The sequence below is a fragment of the Fusarium musae genome, chromosome 10 (assembly GCF_019915245.1).
Source record: "Fusarium musae strain F31 chromosome 10, whole genome shotgun sequence".
In the NCBI taxonomy this organism is placed as follows: Eukaryota; Fungi; Ascomycota; class Sordariomycetes; order Hypocreales; family Nectriaceae; genus Fusarium; species Fusarium musae.
In genome coordinates this window covers 1,007,976-1,026,935 of record NC_058396.1, presented here as the reverse complement: position 1 = coordinate 1,026,935, position 18,960 = coordinate 1,007,976, and the positions used below count along the sequence as shown (strand labels likewise).

Below are 18,960 nucleotides of genomic sequence, written 5' to 3'. Positions count from 1 at the left end.
TACAATCCAGATAAAACATTCTAGGTTCTTGACAATTAATCTGATCCAACTTCCAACTTTTCACTTTGTTAAGATCAGTCATTCTTGTATAATTTACATGAATGAGGGGTTGGCGTTGTCGAGGAGCTGCTCGAAGTAAGCCTGAAACCAGGTTCCAGCCTCAGGAGCGGGCCTGAAGATGAAATATTAGCACGGGATATAGTGAGAATATCGGATGGAGCAACTTACTTGAGAGCATCATCGAGACCACAGTGGTAGTCGTAGCGAGCAGCAGATGTATCAGAGGTACCATCAGACTCACCACCAGGCTTGACCCAGACGAAAGCATCGGCGAGAGCATCACCAGTGTTGGTGGAAGGTCGAAGTCCGAAACCAGTACCCTTGGCGTTGCACCAGTCGCCCTGAGCCTTCTGGCCAGTAGGCTGCTTGCCAGATCGGCCCTGGTCGACGATGAACTTGACGTTGGACCAACCCTCCTGGGCGAGAAGAGGAGCGAAGGCGTTGATGTATCGCTGCTCATCGTAGTTGGGATTGCTCTCGGTGTAGTCGGGCTTCGTGGAGAGCTTCCAGCCATTGTAGTTGGAGACGTTGGTGACGAGACCGCGAACGCGAGAAGGCTTGCCAGCGTCCTTGTAGATCTGGGCGTAGAGCTTAGCAGCAGGGCCGATGTTGGCAGGCCAGCCGAGCCAGCCACCGTGACCGGCATCAAGGTACATGGAGACGTTGGGGAGGTTGAGTTCCTTGATGGCGTAGACAGTGAGCTCCTTGTAAGCACTCTCGGCCTTGGCGCACTTGTCGACGTTCAGGTTGGTGACCAGGTTAGCAAGGGAATCAGGCTCTGCAATGGGGTTAGCTAATGCAATACCAAGAGTGATAGTTCACTTACCAATTACAAGGATGACCTTGGTGTCAGAGTAGTCCTGGAGGATGCCCTTGATCTTGGCGATGTAGGCCTTGTACTTGTTGGCACCGTCATTGTCGAGGGAGTACTCTCCGTTGGAAGCAGCAGCAGCGCAGTCACGGTTGGGAAGATCGTAGACAACGAACTGACCGGCATAGTTGCCACCAGCCTTGTTAGCCTTGCGGATATCAGCAAGGGTATCCTCCATAAGAGAAATGTGGTCGTAGGTGTCCCTGAACCTTGTCAATACACGAATTTCTGCCACATATGAGTTTGACTTACATCCACTGGAAGGAGGGCACATCAGCAACCTTGGCAGCAGCAGTAGCTTTGGCACCGCTCAGCTTGGGAACAGCCAAGTTCATGACCTCAGAGCGGTAGTAGTTGTTGGCCCAGAGATCAACACCAGAGTAAGGGTTACCACTGGCCGCAGGAGGGGCAGAAGTGACAGAGCCTCCAGCAGTAGTAGAGCTTCCACCAGTGGCGGTAGTCTTGGTGGCAGTGGTGGAGCTGGGTCCAGCAGCAGTCGAAGAAGGCTCAGCAGTACCGGGCTGGCACTGAGAGTAGAAGTCGTTGAGCTTGACACACTTGTTTCCGCTGGTGCAGCAAGGAGTGCCGCTCCAGTTCTGGCCACCACACTGAGCCCTGTTTTATTGTGAGCAGATGTTGTTGTAGTTGAGATTCGTAGGCATACCAAACTCCGTTGCTACAAGACTGGCGCTCTTCAACAGGAGCAGCAAGAGCTGCAGCCGCAAAGGCGGCGAGGATAAGCTTGTAGGCCATAGCTGTCGAAGTTGAAGATTGACTGATTATGCTTGCTTGTTGACTGTGGATGAGTAGAGCGGAAACTTCAATTGAGGTCCGTGACAGATGTTATATACATTTCGAAGGCATGTAGTTGCATCTTCGAAGTTTAAACGTCCCGGAACGACGGGATCTCAAACGTTAGTGCAAGGCCACTGTCGCCATCGGCAAAGAGATCCGGACAAGAACCCACCGTCAGATAGTTCCCGGATGAGATCCAAAAACATCCGAAGAGCCTTTCACGACGTGGAAACTTTCGGAGCGTCTGTATCGAGGCCGACCTAACCCCTCACTCATCACGTTTATTCAGCCATTATTGAAGTGCCATCGCCACAAACGACTATCCCGGAAAGGACAGCCGATGCGATCATGTGTCCAAAAGACCCTAAACTGGATATTAAAATGATGTAACACTGAAACTGCTCATCTCGGAGGGGTTCCTCCTTGCAGTTCCTATTTGGGAAGTCCGGAGGCTTGACCCTTATATATCGAGCCATGATCCACGGAAACCCCGTCCTGTGATCCGAAAAAGTTTACTGGATGGAGATGTTGCTCAAAAATGCTCAGGGCATTACATGATTGATCATTGTGGTCCGGCTAGGTGGGTCCAATGGCTGGGCCATTGAACCATAGTTTTCGGGGATGTCGGCTTAGGACTAACGCATAGAAGACAAGGATGTCCTGAAAGAATCACAAACTCAAACATGACCAATTATAAGCTCAGCCTTGTGGATGTTGAGTTTAGCCGCATCGTGCTGGTAATTTACCCCTCGTTTCAACTAGACTACTCTTCACAATTCCTGGGGCAACCTTGCCGTAACCCCTTCAAGCTAGTCCTTCTTTAAACTCCTCCTCGCCGTAAGGTCCTACGATGGGTTCTAAGAGAAACGTGGTACTTTCATGTAAGAAGCTTTTGCTGTCAAAGGCCCTCGACTCCCGTCTATCTACCTCTTAGTGCAAATATGTTTAGCTTGCTTCGACATCGCCACAACCACAAAGTCTTCTCAGTACCCTCCAAGTTGGTGTTCCATTACTTGGCAAAACCTCCTGTCTCCAGCTTCCTTCGGTGTTCTTTCACGTAACGACAGAGCTGCAAATCGCTCGTCATGAATAACCAACACCACTCTTCAGAGCTCCGCCTTGAGGACTCGCACGGCAGTGTTGTGCTGCTGGCGCTGATCAATTTTATTCGTCTCGTTCCAAGAAGCAAAGGGTCTCAATATCACTCGTGCTTGAGCAATTTTATTAAACCTACACGAGAATCTCGAAAGGAAGAAAGTGTCTAGTGGCAGGCCTACAGTAGGCAGTTTAGAGATTTTATGGTGGCTTCTCCCCAAAGGATCCGCTCTGGGTAATAGTCATAGCTTGTCTTCAGCTTGAGAAGCCGGCCATTGAGCTTCTCAGAAGTTAAGGGGGTTTCATGAAAACTCACTGAGATGCAAGATGGCGCATATCTTATCTCAACAGACGTGAGACCGAACCACAGAGAATGCCGTCCGCACTAACCCTAACTGCAGCCATCTTACTCTAGCATACCAGCCCTTCAGCGATTGCCTGCAACTGCAAAGATAGCTGAGCTTTACTGATGCGAGATGTGGATTCTCAGCCGCCCACTAGTCAAAGATTCGGCACATTGACAGTCCGAGCGGCAGTACGCCTCTTGAGATGGACCAACTATTCACGCTGGGCGACATCGTGGCTGACGGTGCCAACCTATGAGATAGTGTTGTGGCGTTGAGATTACATTGATCAGTAACCACTCTCCTCAAGCTTATACGAATGGCTGGCATTGACTTCCAAAGGTTGGGTTAGTTTGTAGTGTAAATACCTTTATATCAATTTCCCCGCCTTTAACAGCATCAATCTCGAAACCACCATCCTAAGCTTTCTTGAATCTTATTGTCATTAACTTCATATAAAATGGTAGTTCCTGCCGTGGTGCTAATCTTTCCCAGATTGCTGTCCGAAACGGAGCCTCAGCGACTTTTGACAGTCGTGAAACGATCGATGCGCAAGTCGCAGAAATCAAGAAGATCACCAACGGAAACTTTGGCAAAATGATGGATGCGAGCACTTATGGTTACGAAGTCATGGTGAAAGCTCTCGAAACCGTTTCCGATGCGAAAGAGAAATACCTTACGTCGGTTGACTCTTGGTAAGCTCCCTGTACCTATTATGAAGATTTAGAACACCACTCAAGTATCGCTAGGTCCCCATTCTCAACACCATCTTATATCAACGAGTACAGAGCAGATCTGGGCCATCTCTGCCGGCCCAACGAGCGGGGTGGAGCACAGATTACATCAAATATCGCCAACTGGGTTCCGTTTCTTGAGAAGCATAATGCCGCTGGGACTCTGAAGCCACTCAAGCATCATGTTGTTGACGGGGTCGGATGGGAGAAGGTCATTCAGGGCATAGAAGATATGGAAGGTGGAAAAGTTGGGAAGAAAATTGTTGTGAGAACTCAGGAAGAATGAGAGGATCTTGTCACTTTTTCCATTTTGTGTTTCGCATTTTCTGATCAGCGCTGTTTGGCACAAATACGGAATGGTTTGCTGCGTAAGAAGCCAATCACGAGATGCTGGACGGCGCGTAAAATGCGACACAGCCCAGTCCAGCCCAGTCCAGCCCAGTGCGGCTGAGTCTGCTGAGACATCAGGCGCTTCACAAGGCTTTCTCTCGTGTTCTACCTCAATTATTCTGCTGGATTCAACGAAAGCGTCCGCCCTCCTTCTATGTGATATGTATCATTCCAAGACTAGCCTCTGCGGTGTCGACACATCGAAACCACCATGGAGGCAGTCGGCGCAGGTGCCAGCACGCTGGCCTTTGTGCTCTTAGCGCTCAAGTCAGCTAAGATCATCAATGAGTCACTCTCTTCAATCAAAGATGCGCCTAGGATAGTCTACGAGTTATCGAAAGACCTAGAGTCACTACAGTCCGTTCTCGGGCGCATATCTGGCAGCTCGCTGCAACACGCGCCGACAAGCACAATTGAGTCATTAAATGACATACTCCAAGCGTGCACAACTGAACTGTCGAGCATAGAATGCCAGCTCGCAAAATTTTCTACAAGCTCTTCTAGTAGTCGCTCAAGTCGCGTGTACAAGGGCGTCCTAGCATACGTCAAAAAAGAAGACCTAGAGAATGCGCGAAGCAGGATTCGAGACAAGTCAACGCAGATAAACCTTTACCTGAGCCTTCTTCAAGCGCAGTCACTTTTGCAAGTATCATCAAGGATAGATACTCATGCCACAGCGACCGCAAGTATCCTGGACCAGATACTTGGAGAGGTGTCAAAACTTCACACGAGACTTGATCAAGATGTTGCAGTCAGTGAGGTCGAGCAGCTTCCAACAAACGCAGGCGATGATTCAATCGACAGCGCAATGGTTGGTCGACTCGGTGCCATAGCGCTTTGTTCCGAGCTTGAGTCTAGTATATCCCGCCTCTCTACTCTCATAGACCACGACGGCCTAACTTTGGACGCCGACGATGCTGAACAGATCATTGATGACCTGCGCAGATTTGTTGTCATTGCCAAGGAGAGGTCGATCGAAAAGTCTAGACTTAGTAGCAACTCTACTACCTACAGTACTGTCAGGGAAGACAATACAAAAGCTTTAGGTAGAGACCTGAAGCTGATTGAAGGACTGATTCTTTCCGCCCCTATCATTGCAATCAACCAGTCTGGTAACTTTGTCATTCATTATCAGCTGTAGCGCATAACTGATCATTTATGCCAGTCCCAGGTTCTCGAAAACTCCGTTCTCAACTACCGCATGGCACGGTTATTAAGCAAAAGCGGATGAGAGAAGAAATTGACGTTGACCATGGCTATCTCACGATCTCAACTAACAAGAGAAGAAGGATATGCAGCGGGGTTGCCAACCCATCTGCAAAAGTCAACACATTTCGTGATGTTGTGGCTAGCATCGTGTTCCGCCCATCGAATTCTCCTTGGATGTTCTCAGTCTCGCTTTCCCAGGGTCAACTTTTCGATCGAAGCATCCAGAGCATCCCACGAATATCGGTCTGTCGCATAGTCCCGAATGACTCGCCTGTCTTCACTTTGGTGAAGCAGGGCTCCCTCAAAGAGTTCATAACCATGCTGCAGGAGGGCAAAGCAAGCTTACGTGACCACGACGAGCAGGGTATGCCACTTCTACATGTAAGAGACTAGTATATGAAACCAAAAGATCCCGTCCTAACCTTTGTAAAGTATGCAGCTACAGCGAGCGTGGAGATGTGCAAGTTCTTGATCGAGTCCGGAGCAGACGTGGATGAGATGGGCGAACACACGGGTACTGCCCTCTCGCGAATAGCAGGGCTGGACCGACATGATACGACACTGGTACTACTGGAGAACATGGCTGATCCCACGTTATCATACCCGGGATGGGATAACCCATTGTCCACAGCTTGTAACCTAGATCTTGTAAGTTCCCGAACGATAGCAAACCTTCGCATACTGATACAGTCTAGCCATCCGCAGAGCTCTTCCTCAAGCACGGAGGACATTTCACGATGCACGATCTAGAGAGCTTCGACCTGAATGGAAGAACGAGACTTCATCAAGTTTGTATGGCAGAAAGCAGAGCGACAAGCAAGAAAAAGGCAGTCGCTATGCTGGCGGCGGCCGGCGCCAACCTCAACGCTCGCGTAGCAAAGTCATGGTCTCCAGATGATCACCAGACGTTAGGGTTCACGTGCCTTCATAGTCTGGTTTACAAAGCTCATCAAAGCAGAGACCGGGATGAGTTAGAAGCCCTCATCTTCCTGATCCAACAAGGAGCAGATATTCTTGCGCTTGATCATCATCAGCATAGCGTTTCAATGCGTGCGTATCTACCTAACGACGGCGATAATCAATATTCGTCCAAGGGGTCATACAGAGGCGATCTTTGGGATGCTGCTCTCAGGATATGCGGCTATGATGTTAGCTCACATCGAGATGCATATCCTAGAGTGCCCAGGTATAACAGAAACTACAGAAGGAAAGACTTTGAGAGATTATGGGAGGGGTATGAAGCCCTCTGTCCGTATTGGACAGATGAGCGATATCCGGAAACAGGCGGCGATGACGACTACTGGAAACAAGCTGTGACACGCTGCGAGCATATCGCATGTTCAGATTGCGAGGAGCTTCCGCCACAAACCGACGAGGTTGACGTGGAGCCAATAATAGACGCTCATATCCCAGGCTACGCCCAAGCTGTATACCGCGAATGGTACTTCGCTCGCAGTCCGGAGTCTAACCCTAGTCATATGCCTTATATAGATCATATTTCGGACGATTATTACAGTGATAATGACGGAAGAGAGGAGAGCCCATCGCCTGATATTTTTGAGGGAGAAGGCAGGGAATCAAGTGTAGACGTGGGAACTGATGGCGGTGTTCGGTTTTACGATGAAATGAATAGCCCTTCACCACCGAGCAGTGAAGATGGGGAAGCAGCTTATGAGCGATTGGTTGAGCCATATCAGGATGGACAGGGCGGGGTTGATGACTATCCTCGTTTTGTCGATAGATGGCTTGAGCATTATATTCGAGCGGCCGAAGAGGAATATGAAGGCGACGATGAGGAGATGATGGATTGATCATATCGATTACCTTTTTGGGTCAACCTTTGGTATTCAGCAGTGACGAAAGAATACAACAAAGTTGATGATGTGAGATGATCCCTAAACGCCACGTCCTAAGTTTGACTAATCCCAAAACTTGAAGTCGCATTTCATCAAGAATTAATAATACGCGAGTCGAGCCAGAACAAAACACATCATGAAAGCGGCCATTGCGGCACCGCTTTTGCCGATAATTGCTGACAGCTCTCAGCACGTCGATAGTGAAGTGGCTGCTTACTGGGCCCAACTTTGCTTAAGCCTTAAGGCTTACGGTACCATCGAAACCCGAATACCCGAGCCGCGCGTGAAATAGCCGTGTTATGCAGTGCCGCAGAGCCAAGCATCAGGTCTCTGCTGTATAGGCTATCCATCATCCACCGAAACGCGCGGGTACAAGTCGGGATTTGTAAGAAGACACAACAGCCCGTGTGCTTTGCGGGCGTATGTAATTATTAATCTCCCAAGATGAGCTGGAGTCTCCATGGAATTGATTGAGTATAAATAGGTTGGATATTGGATTAAGTTTGACGAGTATCCTTTCACTCAACACATAGACTACTCTCCTCCATTAAAAGAAATCCCTTTATCTCATTAAATCACAATTTTAAGGAATCGCAGAAGCAAGCAACATGGCTGCTATCAAGAACATCGCTCTCATCACAACCAGCACTCGTAAAGCTCGAGTCGGTCCTCACATCACCAGCGTCATCAACGATATCCTCACTGGAGATGCAGACGCCAGCAAGAACACCAAGATCTCCATAGTTGACGTGGCAGACTTCAACCTCCCCGTCTTCGATGAAGAAATTATGCCCGCCATGGTTCCCGATAAGGGATCCTTCAAGAATGCCCACTCTATTGCCTGGAGCAATGAGATCAAGAAGTACGACGGCTACATCTTTGTCATTCCCGAGTACAACTTTGGCCTTGCCGGCGGCACCAAGAACGCTGTTGATTACTTGTACAACGAGTGGATCGGTAAGGGTGTTTTGATTATCAGCTATGGTATTTTTGGAGGTACTTCTGCAAGTGAATCACTTGATAAGACCTTGAAAGGCATGAAGCTTAATGTGGTTGATACTCGACCTGCTCTCGGATTTCATGGTGGTGTTGGCGATGATCTCTGGCTTGCTGGTGCTGGAAAGCTGGGCGATGACACCAAGAAGAATATCATTTCTGAGACGCCTACTATCCTCAAGGCTTTTGGGGAGTTGAAGGATCTGATGGATAAACAGGTGCCCAAGGATAGCCAAAAGTAATGCATAGATCATCGGCGAGTTTCCTGTCCATAGAGCCAGTACATAAATTCAAGGATATTCTATTCTTGTAATTTAAAGCTTTTGATAAGTGTTATTGCATACTGATGTAGCTGAGATGATTGTATCGCGCCTTTCGCCTCATATCTTGTGAGGTAAAAGGAACTGTTGGAATTCGTTTGGATGATAAGTATCATGGCCGGGTGTTGAAAAGGTCGCCAAAAGTACTGCGCCTGTTTCTCTCAGAAACATGCCAAGATAGATCCCCCAGTCATCGAGACTAGGCTCGTACCACTAATCCTCCTCATTCTGTGAATTAATATGATCACGCCCCGCTGAAGATTGGTGACTTGTCGAATGGCTGAAACTTTTCAGGGACGCGGGTATGTGGCGTCAAGTGTAGAGGTCCAAACGGTTCTCTGTGTAGATAGGCTCGGGGCTAGAAACCTGCCGAGAGATCATCAATGCAGAGATACATTTACTGTATGAGAGTCCCAGATACGCGTCGCTTATGTGAATCCGGGGACATGGCCAGCCTTGAATGTGGATGCATGAGATTGACGTGTTCATCACTGCATGTCATGACGGGAACAGCGGTAGATGGCGTTCTGGACCAGAATGTGGCTTGAAGAGCCTCGGATTTAACGTAGCAGATCACCCCAACTTCTTTTGCCCCGTATCCGGGAGGAATGCAAACGCGAACTATCGTTGTCGCTTAGGCATGTGTGACTTATTACATCTGCAGATCTCCCTTTCCTTCCGAGGGACCCCTTCAACGTTCATATTGCATCATCTCTCCTTGGGTCGTAATGATAGCGGCTGGGACTCCAACATCAAGGCGCGGTCTTCATCTCATCATTTGACGTTGTACGAGACTCAGCAATCTCCAAGATGCCAATAGATCCAAGCGGCTCTACAGTCGTCGTGGGTTACCGTCTCTTATAACACGCAACATTGCTGAATCATTCGCAGGCTACTGAATGGGCCCTTATCTCGGTCGCGACCGCAGTAATTCTAGCACGGCTGTATCTCAGACTCATTCTGCAACGACGAAGTCTACTCGCGAGCGATGTGTTCATGTGCGCGGCATGGGTTTCAGCGGTCGCTTTAGCAAGCTTCGACATCTACTTCTTTCGTATAGGCATCTTCGAACCTGGCACCACATTCGATCTGGCCGGATTTGAAGGAACTGCGGAAGAGGCCGAGAACTTCTACAAGGTATGTACCCTCTAGATCAACTATGAATATCACCAGCTGATATATCTGAACAGCTCTACTACTTTTCCACCTATCCCTTCTACACCACTTTCTACTTCTCCAAAGCAGCTCTCCTGGCTGTGTACTTACAGATCTTCCCTAGCTTTATGGTAAAGCGACGTCGATTCCTCTGGGCTGTTATCGTTTATGTTGCGATAAGTTTCATTATTACAATACTTTTACTTAGCCTGTCATGTCTGCCAGTATGGAGAAACTGGTGGGTTCATTTGATTGTATCCCACGCTTTCAGGGCTATACTAATATCGCTTGAAGGACCTTATCGGACCAAAGATGCACCGTTAAAAGCATCAAAATCAACTTCGAGATTTCCTGGGTTCTAAACATCAGTTCAGATATCCTCAGTACGCCGTAGCTCCAAATAGCCAAGGATTTGTGCTAATCATGATGATGTATAGTTTTTATTCTGCCCTGGCTCGTTATCCCCGAGCTGACACTGAGAAGAAGACTGAGATATAGTCTTTACGCAACGTTCCTCCTTGGCCTCATCAATATTATCTTTTGTGTAGTCCGGTTTGCTCAGATCCAGCAATATGGTGGGGATTTGGTAATCACCATAAGTCTTGTCGGTACGTATGATACATGTGGAACCTGCTCCCGATTTAAGAAGGGGACTGATAAGGAAATCCGTCTTTTGCACAGAATTATGGAGTTTCATCGATGCTTGTATTGGCCTGATCATCGCATGCCTCCCGTCACTCCGGCCTTTCTTCAACTGGCGAGAAAAGATTCAGTACTATGGCCAGAGCAGCGGTCAAGATAGTAAAGCGTATTCAAGCCATAACTCACGAAGACCGATGGTATCGTCAGACCCTGAAAGTTTGAGTCAGCCATCCAACGTTCACTTGAGTGAGGATATGCAACGGAGGTTCTCAGTAGCATAAAAAACGGACAAGAAGGAAACCTAGTCACTAAGGAAAGAACTTTTGCATGACTTAACATGATATATACCCTTTCGATGAATTGGCTTTTCATTATGCAAAGACCCCGAAGCGGTCAAGTGACTCGTGAATCGAATTTTCCAATGGCTCTTATCGCTGCCATACTCATTGTATGTCACTCTATATTGGCCAAAAGAATGTTTTGTAGGTAAAAAAAAGCCGCGCATGCCGGCTATCGTTGTATGTTCAGTTAGGTGCTAAGCTATGTACAATGAAGTAAAGACCGGTCCTGAGTGAAGTCCAGTCACAAGTCCGGACTCGTAAACACGTAATCCCATCTGAAGCTTCTGAAGGTATAGGGAAAGACTATCTTCAAGAGACTGCCATATCATCATGATCCCAGAGCTTCCAGACTTAATGCCTCTTTCTTAACCCTGAGAGACAGTCATGCTGGCAGAGCCAGAGCTGTAGTAGCCCTCAACAGCAAGGATCTGATAGTTGTGGTTACCAAGGTTGAGGCCGACATTCTTCCAGGCCTGGAAGTGAGCACCGGTGTTGACAGATCCGCTGGAACGCTTGTTGCGTCGAACAGACCAGAACTGCTGAAAGGTCTTGTTACCCTCAATGGAGGGGGCGTTGACACGGGTGCTGACGTAGATGTCGTAGACAGATCCGTCAACAGTGACCTCACCCTTCTTCTGGCCGCCGGAAGAGGGGTTGTAGGTGCCGAAGTTCTCAACGATGTAGTACTCGATGAGAGGGTTCTGGGTCCATCCGTAAATAGCGAGGTAGCTGTTTCCGTTGATGTTGTAAGTACCGGAGTACTTGATGGTGCTGCATATAAAGTTAGCGTGAGGCTCTGCGAAGCAGTGCAGGTGAACCCTACCGAGCAGCACCGGGCATCCAGCCCTTTCCACCAACGTGGTTACCGTTTCCACTCCACTGCATGCTGAACTGACCACCATTGCCGTTGGTGTAGGTAACGGAGTTGGGTGTATCAGTCCAGAAAGAGAAGTAGTAGCCACCACTTGTGCCAGTAGTGGGCTGAGTGCGCTTGTCGAGGACGTTTGTGGGAGGATCACGCTCGACAACGCTGGTGCCGTCAATGGGCTGAGGGGAGGGAAAGGCCATGACGCTGGTGAACGCCGAGACGGCGGCGAGGATAGAGGTGAAGGAAACCATTTTGACGATGCTGGCTTGAGGACTGTTGGAGACTGAAGCTGTTGGTTGATGGGGTGAAGGCACTGAGTGATGATGAGGGCTCTGGTCGTATTTATATTGCCAAGTGGCAGCCCCTCGGCGATCCTTAATTGCTTCACATCATCCGAGTCTGGCCCAAGTTTGCCAGACTTGTGGGGATAAGGAATGGCCTAACATGGATATGAAAGTGTCCGAGATCGATCTAAGTCTGTATGAAGTGTATACTCAATTTTGCCGGTGAGATAACCACTGGGAAAGTAAGGATCGATGGAAATGCTCGTTTAACGAGCGAGTTGACAGCAGTCATCCCAACGTGATTAGTGGGTCGACGATATCCCGGAAACTGAACCAGGTCAGTAGTCATCTCCGTACTATGAAACATGCTAACCGATGGGGTCTGGTTTATCCGGCCTTTGTGCAATTTCGGAGGAACAATGCCCGGATCGTCCGATTTAGGATAGGACACGATCTCGAATGGGGAAAGCAAAAGTCGGCATTCGTAACATGGAGCCACATGGCATCGATGCAAGTCTTGCCATAGAGCCACCATGAACGGGGCGGAGGTTGCATTGACTGCCGAAGACCCCAGACACGGCCGCGAGCTAGGAGCTGGGCCGAGAACTAACGTGTTTGATTAGGAAGGGGAGGACGAGGATCGGACATTCAGCCTAAAAACCAAGGTTGCGTTTCAGAAGATCAGCGTGAGGGTGCATGGTGTATAGCTGAGGTCTGCTACAGTCCGCAGGGGTTACAAATTTTATTACAGGTACTTAGATTAGTCATTCTCAGTAGCCAATCTATGCTAATCACTCCAGTATTATCTCTATCTATATATAAGAATAATTACCTCTTATTAGTCTGCTTTAATTCTATTGTGGCAAAAATACCTATTTAAATCGCGGAAATGCATATTTGTAACCCCTGCGGACTGTAAGATGAAAAACAAAGAACCCAGTCTAGAACTTGCTCATGACTCTGTCTAGCGATCCTTTGCCTTGGTAATTGGTGCATTTATTCGGGAATGATCCGTGCTCAGTGCACACACGGTTAAAACCGAACGAAAATGGTGCCTTTGACAGAACAGATGCGACATTGGCCAAGGTACGTACGTAGACATTGGATAGCGGTCTGACATACAATACGGCCTCGGCTAAATATGAGAAGAGTCGAAAGTGACAAGAGGATCCGCCAAGCCGCGTTTTGGTGGCGATGTAACTCCAACACTTTAAATCCAAGGCACGCATCAATGCATTGTGAGCTTGCGGGGAACGCCAAAATGATCGAATCAGGGTATCACATCGTAGTCTCCTCAAGGCCGCTTTCATGGACGTCCCATTCAGGCAAAATGCCAATGCCGAACTTTCATCCAGCCAAGACTGTTCCTGCGCCGTGATTAGCCGCCAAGATGAACCTTCAGCGCGGCACAAGATACCCTCATAAGTCTTCACGATAGCTTCATCAACCACATACGACCAAAGCTCGTAGAAAATACGGGATCCCGTCCGCTCTCCCATAGTCAAGCTGCGAAGCGCTGGATTAGTAGTTGGGTCGGTGACGACCAGCGAATCCCCGGTGTTGTATGTTATTTTTGCCCCGTAGACAAGTGGGGGAGGATCATGTCGGACCGGCTGCTTTTTTGCTCTGCTGTGGTACTCATGCGTTGCTTCGTATAATCGTGGTTAGGGTGTGTAACCCCCAGTTATGAGCCGCATCATCCAGAAGCCGGGATAAATCCGTGTTATGCAGACTTCGCAATCGCCAAAACTTTGTATATGATCGATCATCTTAGCAATCCTGCCCTCATTTGCTGCAAATACCATATCAGGCTGTTGTAAAATGTGAAGGTGCAGGGCGTGCTGAAACTATATTATCCAGAGTATTAAGAACCGTATGTTGTTCGCGTTCGTTCCGAACGTCCAAAGTAGGAATCACTTCATGGCTTCCGAGCCATGCTCTAATTTAATTGAGCAGTACATGCTCTGCCTCTTCAAGCTCTCTGCATTTATTGATGATACCACTGCAGCAATGTCACGCCATTCTTCTGTAAGAATGGATAAGATTAAGCGGAGCGCAAGTTGTGAGAGGACTGTGAGGCTATCTCTATGTTGACATCATTGGCTTCGCGGCATTCTCCTCACCAATAGACTGAAGAAGTTCGAAAGTTGTATGCAATGGTAATGAATAATCAGGACTTTATGTATCGGGTAAAATTAGGCCATCCTCTCAATTCTTCAGATATAAGGATGTCATCACTGCAATAAGCCGAGTGAAAATTGTTTGATTTGATTCAAAACCTCGACGATGATTAGGCAGCTTTTGTGTCACGAAGCTGAGTTGAAGGAAAGATGGTTAATGCAGCTAAAGACAGACTATTAAAAACCCTATAATGGAGCATCAAATTACTGCTAAAACCTCTTTAAGAATACTGAACTGATAGTAGCTCTAACTTTATGGAGTATCGGGTAAGTATCGTTGAGCCTGGGCAAATGAGTCATCTTTTAGGTTTTAATGATATCAGCATTCTACTGTAGCCATCAGTCAGTCATCATGGTATTGATATCTAAGTTATAGGCTAGAAGTGTTATTTGCAGTTGAGATTTGTGGCTGTGAGCTTATTCCAGCAGAGAGAACCTAGTATCGTTGAGCCACTGGCTTGAGTTTACTGGAGTGAGTGTGGAGTCATTCTTGATTCCGCACTAACTGAGCCCGCCCAGAAATAACCCTGCAAGTGTTATAGCGCTATGAGCAGTCACAGCGTAAACCGATTAATAACATCAAACACCACAAAAAGTAACTTACGAAATTTCTATCTGGGATTGATCTGACAGTTGATCATGACAGATCAAGAGACCAAACGGTTGCCAGGAGCACACATATCTAAGTTAAAAATAATTATTTGCTGTAGGTTGCTAACAATTGCTTGAACCTGGAGTTATAAATTGGCGGGTAGAACTCTGTGATAGGTCGATAGAACGTATCTTACCGGGAGAATTATTCACTAGAAGAGCTTACGCGAGGATAGAAATAAGACTGTTGAAAAATGGTGTTCTATTTAGGTATGATAAATGAATCATGAAGGCTCTATGCAAAAACAGACTCGAACACGCTTCAATTAATTGGTTGGAAGGATTATTTCCCATCCAAAGATCAAAGATGTTAACGTAGTTTGATGTTGAAGACAACGACTAATCTGAGTGTTGGATTAAACAGTTCATCGCACGCGTGGAACACCGACAAAATTCTGCTGAACATGCGATCAGTGCAGGGAAGTGGGAACGAACAGAAAAGCAGGCACTTTGAAAAGCCTAAACAAACCATATTCTTATCTAAGTTCACCTCGCACCTGCTGTTTAGTGTTCACATATCGCCTCTAAGAGTTACCAGCGGGAGTTTAAGCTCCTCTCCTTAAATACGGACGCCTTCTCCTGCTGTCAAATGTTTATCTAGCTTACTCTCTCATCATCAATCAATCAACCCATCCCATCGCATACCGCACGCATCAAGAGATTCCCTAAGCAAACCATTTCCATTATGGACGACTTACCTTCATGCGCGTCAGAGCTGCGTAAACAAAAGAAAACACAGGGCTTATCGCTGGCCATGAATACTCCTTCGCCCACTCCAGCAAAAACCGCAAAGCCCAAAAGCTATGCTGCGGCACTCAGGGCACCACGACCGCCACCTGGACCAACACCGCTCACATGGGTAGCGTTAGATCGCCTCGATGTCAAAAATTTCCAAGAAGAGGTGCGAGGAACGAACTCCTGGACCAGTGAAGAGCCAAAACGTCGAATCAAGGAATGGGTTTCCCGGATTAGAGCTCTACAGAATGAAAAGCAATTGGTTCATCCAGAGAACCCACCCCAGTTAAAATGATGGGATCGGTTCAAAGCTTGGATTTGGTCGGGGGACTTCAATAAAGTGAAGCGGATGTTCCACCTGGCATAAATTTCACGATCGATAAACAGTAGGAGATGCACAAGGAAATAAAGGAAGTGACAAAGGGACGCTGTCGGGCAAATCTTACGACGAAATTCAATTTTATTATTCATATAAGAGATTAGTGCTCAGGCTGTGAATGCCTCCTTTCCGACTCGATATATGACGGCAATGAACTGGAACATCTCGCGCTGCTTTCAGGAAGCCCAATATCTTCAGCGTCGGGCTGCAAATCCCCATTCTGCTCCTCCATTGTGAGATGTACAGGCAGTACCAGCTTGAGGGTTGTCGACGCAACATTAATAGTTACATGTAGTTGATATGTCCTGGCAATCAGGCAAGAATAAAAAGTAGGCAAAAACATTTTTTTATCGCTCGCAAAACTCGTGATGGGTATTTCGATATGGCTGCTAAATGACTCAATAGTCTCGGTGACAACACTGTCTGTTTGTTTTGGTGAATTCTTCTCCCAGCGTAAGCTGACCTCTGCCTTCTTCACGAGAGTCTCGGTGCCATTGTAGCAGTCTCTCGCGTTAGCGATATGAGGGAGCTGTTGCATGGGCTCATCCTGTGACCATGTCTCTGACTCGATCTTCGCAGAAACACTGCATGTTTGTGGTAAGCTGGTCTTTTGGTCGCTCAGCTTTAGTCTGAGAGACGTTACAATTGTTGTAGGATGGAAACCCTTTCCGCTGGAATCAAGAACGATTGCTTGGGGTTGATCAGCATATAACGTGATCTCACCCGAAGAGCGACAAAAGACATTGGACTTGAGTTGCTTCGATGACGCGAACTTGAATGTTCGGTTTGCTGTTGGGATCTTGAGAGGAGGATGCTCGACATGGCCTGGCAGGAACTGAACGGTTTCTTTGGCTTCCATCTTGGCATACTCTGGGTTTGCTGAGTCCCAAACCTGAGCAATAACACCGTAGTCAACGCGGACGCCTCTTGGGATCATGGCATCACCCCCCCAACCCGTGATACTGGGTGGGAGATGTGAGTGTAGCTGTCGTGTTTCTTGCCATATGACGTTATGCGAACATGCCTCTGTACCAAGGCCATTGGGTAGTACAAAGTAGAATGGAACCGTGTAAGTCTCATTTGGCTGAAGAATCTTATCCGCTGGTAGTGCCGCTTGCTCGATTGGCATTTCTAGATCAAGTAATCGATGCCAGGTCTCAAACGATAAGCTGGCATTGGGTCGCTCGACGCTTGAGTCGCAAACAAATTTTATTGAGATCTTGGTGAAAGGAGTTTGCTTCTTAGGCTTGATGTTGACAGTGCCCATAACTATGGAGCCAGGGCGATAGCGCTTAGATGCATAATGATCATGGATATTAATGGTCAAGCCATTTTTCTTAGGGGGCAAAATGGAATTAAGGCTCTGTAGGGCTGATGGATTGAACGGGCTAAGCACCGGGCGTGTCTGGAGAGGGACGCCGGATCTTTGCGTGTAAGGAGGCTCCATATTGATGATACTGGTTGGAACTGATCTGACATCTTGGCGATATTTGGCCTTATTGTTATACAATTTCTGCCTGACTAGGCATCTGCACTTTTCTCGATGAGTCGAGTCAATTGATCAAGGCAAGTGACTCACGGAATCTGCGTAATACATGTCATCGGCTTAATCTGACCCGACTGTTATGCCTGGAAACATTATGCGCGTCGGGACAAACCGCGTAATTGAGTCACTAGGTGTCGCAAGCACAGTCATCAGCCAAATTATCGATCTTTCGGCCAATTAAATGTTTAGTAGGATTGATTAAAATTCACGGTTAAGGCTTTTCTTATGCACCTTTTTAGTGCAGTACGGCACGTATGATCCGAATTAAGGTAGTGCTCCGTGCAAGCTGATTAATACTCGACGACGACGCTAAACACCAGAGATGAATTTGACGTGATTGGAGGGAAAAGGCATCGTGAAGGGACTCTTAGCGTGAATGACAGAATCATCCACGACAGCGGAATTCATAAGTGCTCACGCAATCCTGTTGAATTACCAAGCTAACGACCTGATGACTTGGAAACAAACGTACAGTTCATCCACGAAGCTGAGACTTGTCCTATTGCACCATCGATATCACCACACGGACGACAACCTGTACGCAATGTAGAGCCTTTGACGTGGAGCGATACAGGTAACGATAATCACAGTCGGTCTAGCTTGATGGCCCTGGCAGAGCCTGGAATACAATTGGTCGCTATACGGAAGCCTGTATCTAAATATCCCGTGGTTACGTTCAATTAGAGGGATGATATAGAAGCCTGGACATGGCGACATCCATAACTGTTCAGGCAGTATCTCTTTACTTCGACTGTCCGCGCGTTATATGCAAGCCAGGTGTGATACTTGAGCCCGAGGAACATGACGCAGACGTCATGACATCTGCCAACATACGTCGATGTTTGTACTCAACCGAACCAGGTTGCGAACGACAATGCAGCTGGCAAGCCAGAACCCCTTAAATATAGGCTACAGCAAGACTATACTCAAGCACATACGACCATACCTATCAGAGAACTCGGGATCCCGTCCGCTCTCCCATAGATAAGCTGATAAGGGGCGGATTAGTAGTTGGGTCGGTGACGACCAGCGAATCCCCGCTGTTGTATGTTTTTGCCGGTCTTGATAAGAGGTTGTCTTTTTTAGAGGTCAAATCGTGGTGATGTTGGAGAGCACGCGGTTGTCGTGAAGGTCTGGCCCTGGGGTTTACCGCCTTTGGATATTGTTGTTTCCTTTTGAGCTTGGTAGCTATAGGAGCTCGCCCTTTCACGACGTAAACATTTCTTCTATCAAAGAGCCCAGCTGCCAGGGTGTTGGGTTTCGAGCCAGGCGTCGTTTAAAATTTCAATACCGTGTAGAGGAAGTAAACGGCCAGTAATTGCAGATATCGTAAATTTCCGTTAAGGCAAGGCGCGCAACACAAAAGCCCGTTTTCAGTTACCGATCTCATGGTTTGGATGCTTTGGGTTGATATGTCCCTGGCCAAAATCTAACTTATAGGCTGTTTGTTCGCAGTCAAGTGTATTTACAGTGGGTGTTAGCGCAGGCGATCACCAAGGCTAAAACGTC

At 47.6% G+C, this 18,960-nt stretch overlaps 7 protein-coding genes across 7 annotated transcripts; 4 read left to right on the top strand and 3 right to left on the bottom strand.

Annotated features, from left to right (window-relative positions):
• Positions 1-93: 93 nt before the first annotated feature.
• On the bottom strand, positions 94-1,684 carry J7337_012501 (uncharacterized protein; the record flags this gene model as incomplete). The annotated part of the gene is made up of 5 exons (XM_044830019.1): positions 94-172; positions 229-838; positions 887-1,134; positions 1,184-1,546; positions 1,596-1,684. 5 exons carry the CDS (start codon positions 1,682-1,684, stop codon positions 94-96), a joined length of 1,389 nt encoding a protein of 462 aa, XP_044674935.1.
• A 1,941-nt stretch (positions 1,685-3,625) lies between these two features.
• Positions 3,626-4,185, top strand: J7337_012500 (uncharacterized protein; the record flags this gene model as incomplete). Its single annotated transcript, XM_044830018.1, is given in 3 exon segments — positions 3,626-3,643; positions 3,661-3,860; positions 3,915-4,185. 3 exon segments carry the CDS (start codon positions 3,626-3,628, stop codon positions 4,183-4,185), a joined length of 489 nt encoding a protein of 162 aa, XP_044674934.1.
• A 315-nt stretch (positions 4,186-4,500) lies between these two features.
• J7337_012499 (uncharacterized protein) lies at positions 4,501-5,430 on the top strand (the record flags this gene model as incomplete). Its single annotated transcript, XM_044830017.1, has 2 exons — positions 4,501-4,646; positions 4,794-5,430. The coding sequence occupies 2 exons, from the start codon at positions 4,501-4,503 to the stop codon at positions 5,428-5,430; spliced, it is 783 nt and encodes a 260-aa protein (XP_044674933.1).
• A 386-nt stretch (positions 5,431-5,816) lies between these two features.
• Positions 5,817-7,309, top strand: J7337_012498 (uncharacterized protein; the record flags this gene model as incomplete). Its single annotated transcript, XM_044830016.1, has 3 exons — positions 5,817-5,862; positions 5,938-6,146; positions 6,194-7,309. The coding sequence occupies 3 exons, from the start codon at positions 5,817-5,819 to the stop codon at positions 7,307-7,309; spliced, it is 1,371 nt and encodes a 456-aa protein (XP_044674932.1).
• Positions 7,310-7,962: 653 nt separating this feature from the next.
• On the top strand, positions 7,963-8,592 carry J7337_012497 (uncharacterized protein; the record flags this gene model as incomplete). Its single annotated transcript, XM_044830015.1, has 1 exon — positions 7,963-8,592. The coding sequence occupies one exon, from the start codon at positions 7,963-7,965 to the stop codon at positions 8,590-8,592; it is 630 nt and encodes a 209-aa protein (XP_044674931.1).
• A 2,581-nt stretch (positions 8,593-11,173) lies between these two features.
• J7337_012496 (uncharacterized protein) lies at positions 11,174-11,927 on the bottom strand (the record flags this gene model as incomplete). The annotated part of the gene is made up of 2 exons (XM_044830014.1): positions 11,174-11,579; positions 11,632-11,927. 2 exons carry the CDS (start codon positions 11,925-11,927, stop codon positions 11,174-11,176), a joined length of 702 nt encoding a protein of 233 aa, XP_044674930.1.
• A 4,078-nt stretch (positions 11,928-16,005) lies between these two features.
• Positions 16,006-17,352, bottom strand: J7337_012495 (uncharacterized protein; the record flags this gene model as incomplete). Its single annotated transcript, XM_044830013.1, has 1 exon — positions 16,006-17,352. One exon carries the CDS (start codon positions 17,350-17,352, stop codon positions 16,006-16,008), a length of 1,347 nt encoding a protein of 448 aa, XP_044674929.1.
• Between the last annotated feature and the right edge of the window lie 1,608 nt (positions 17,353-18,960).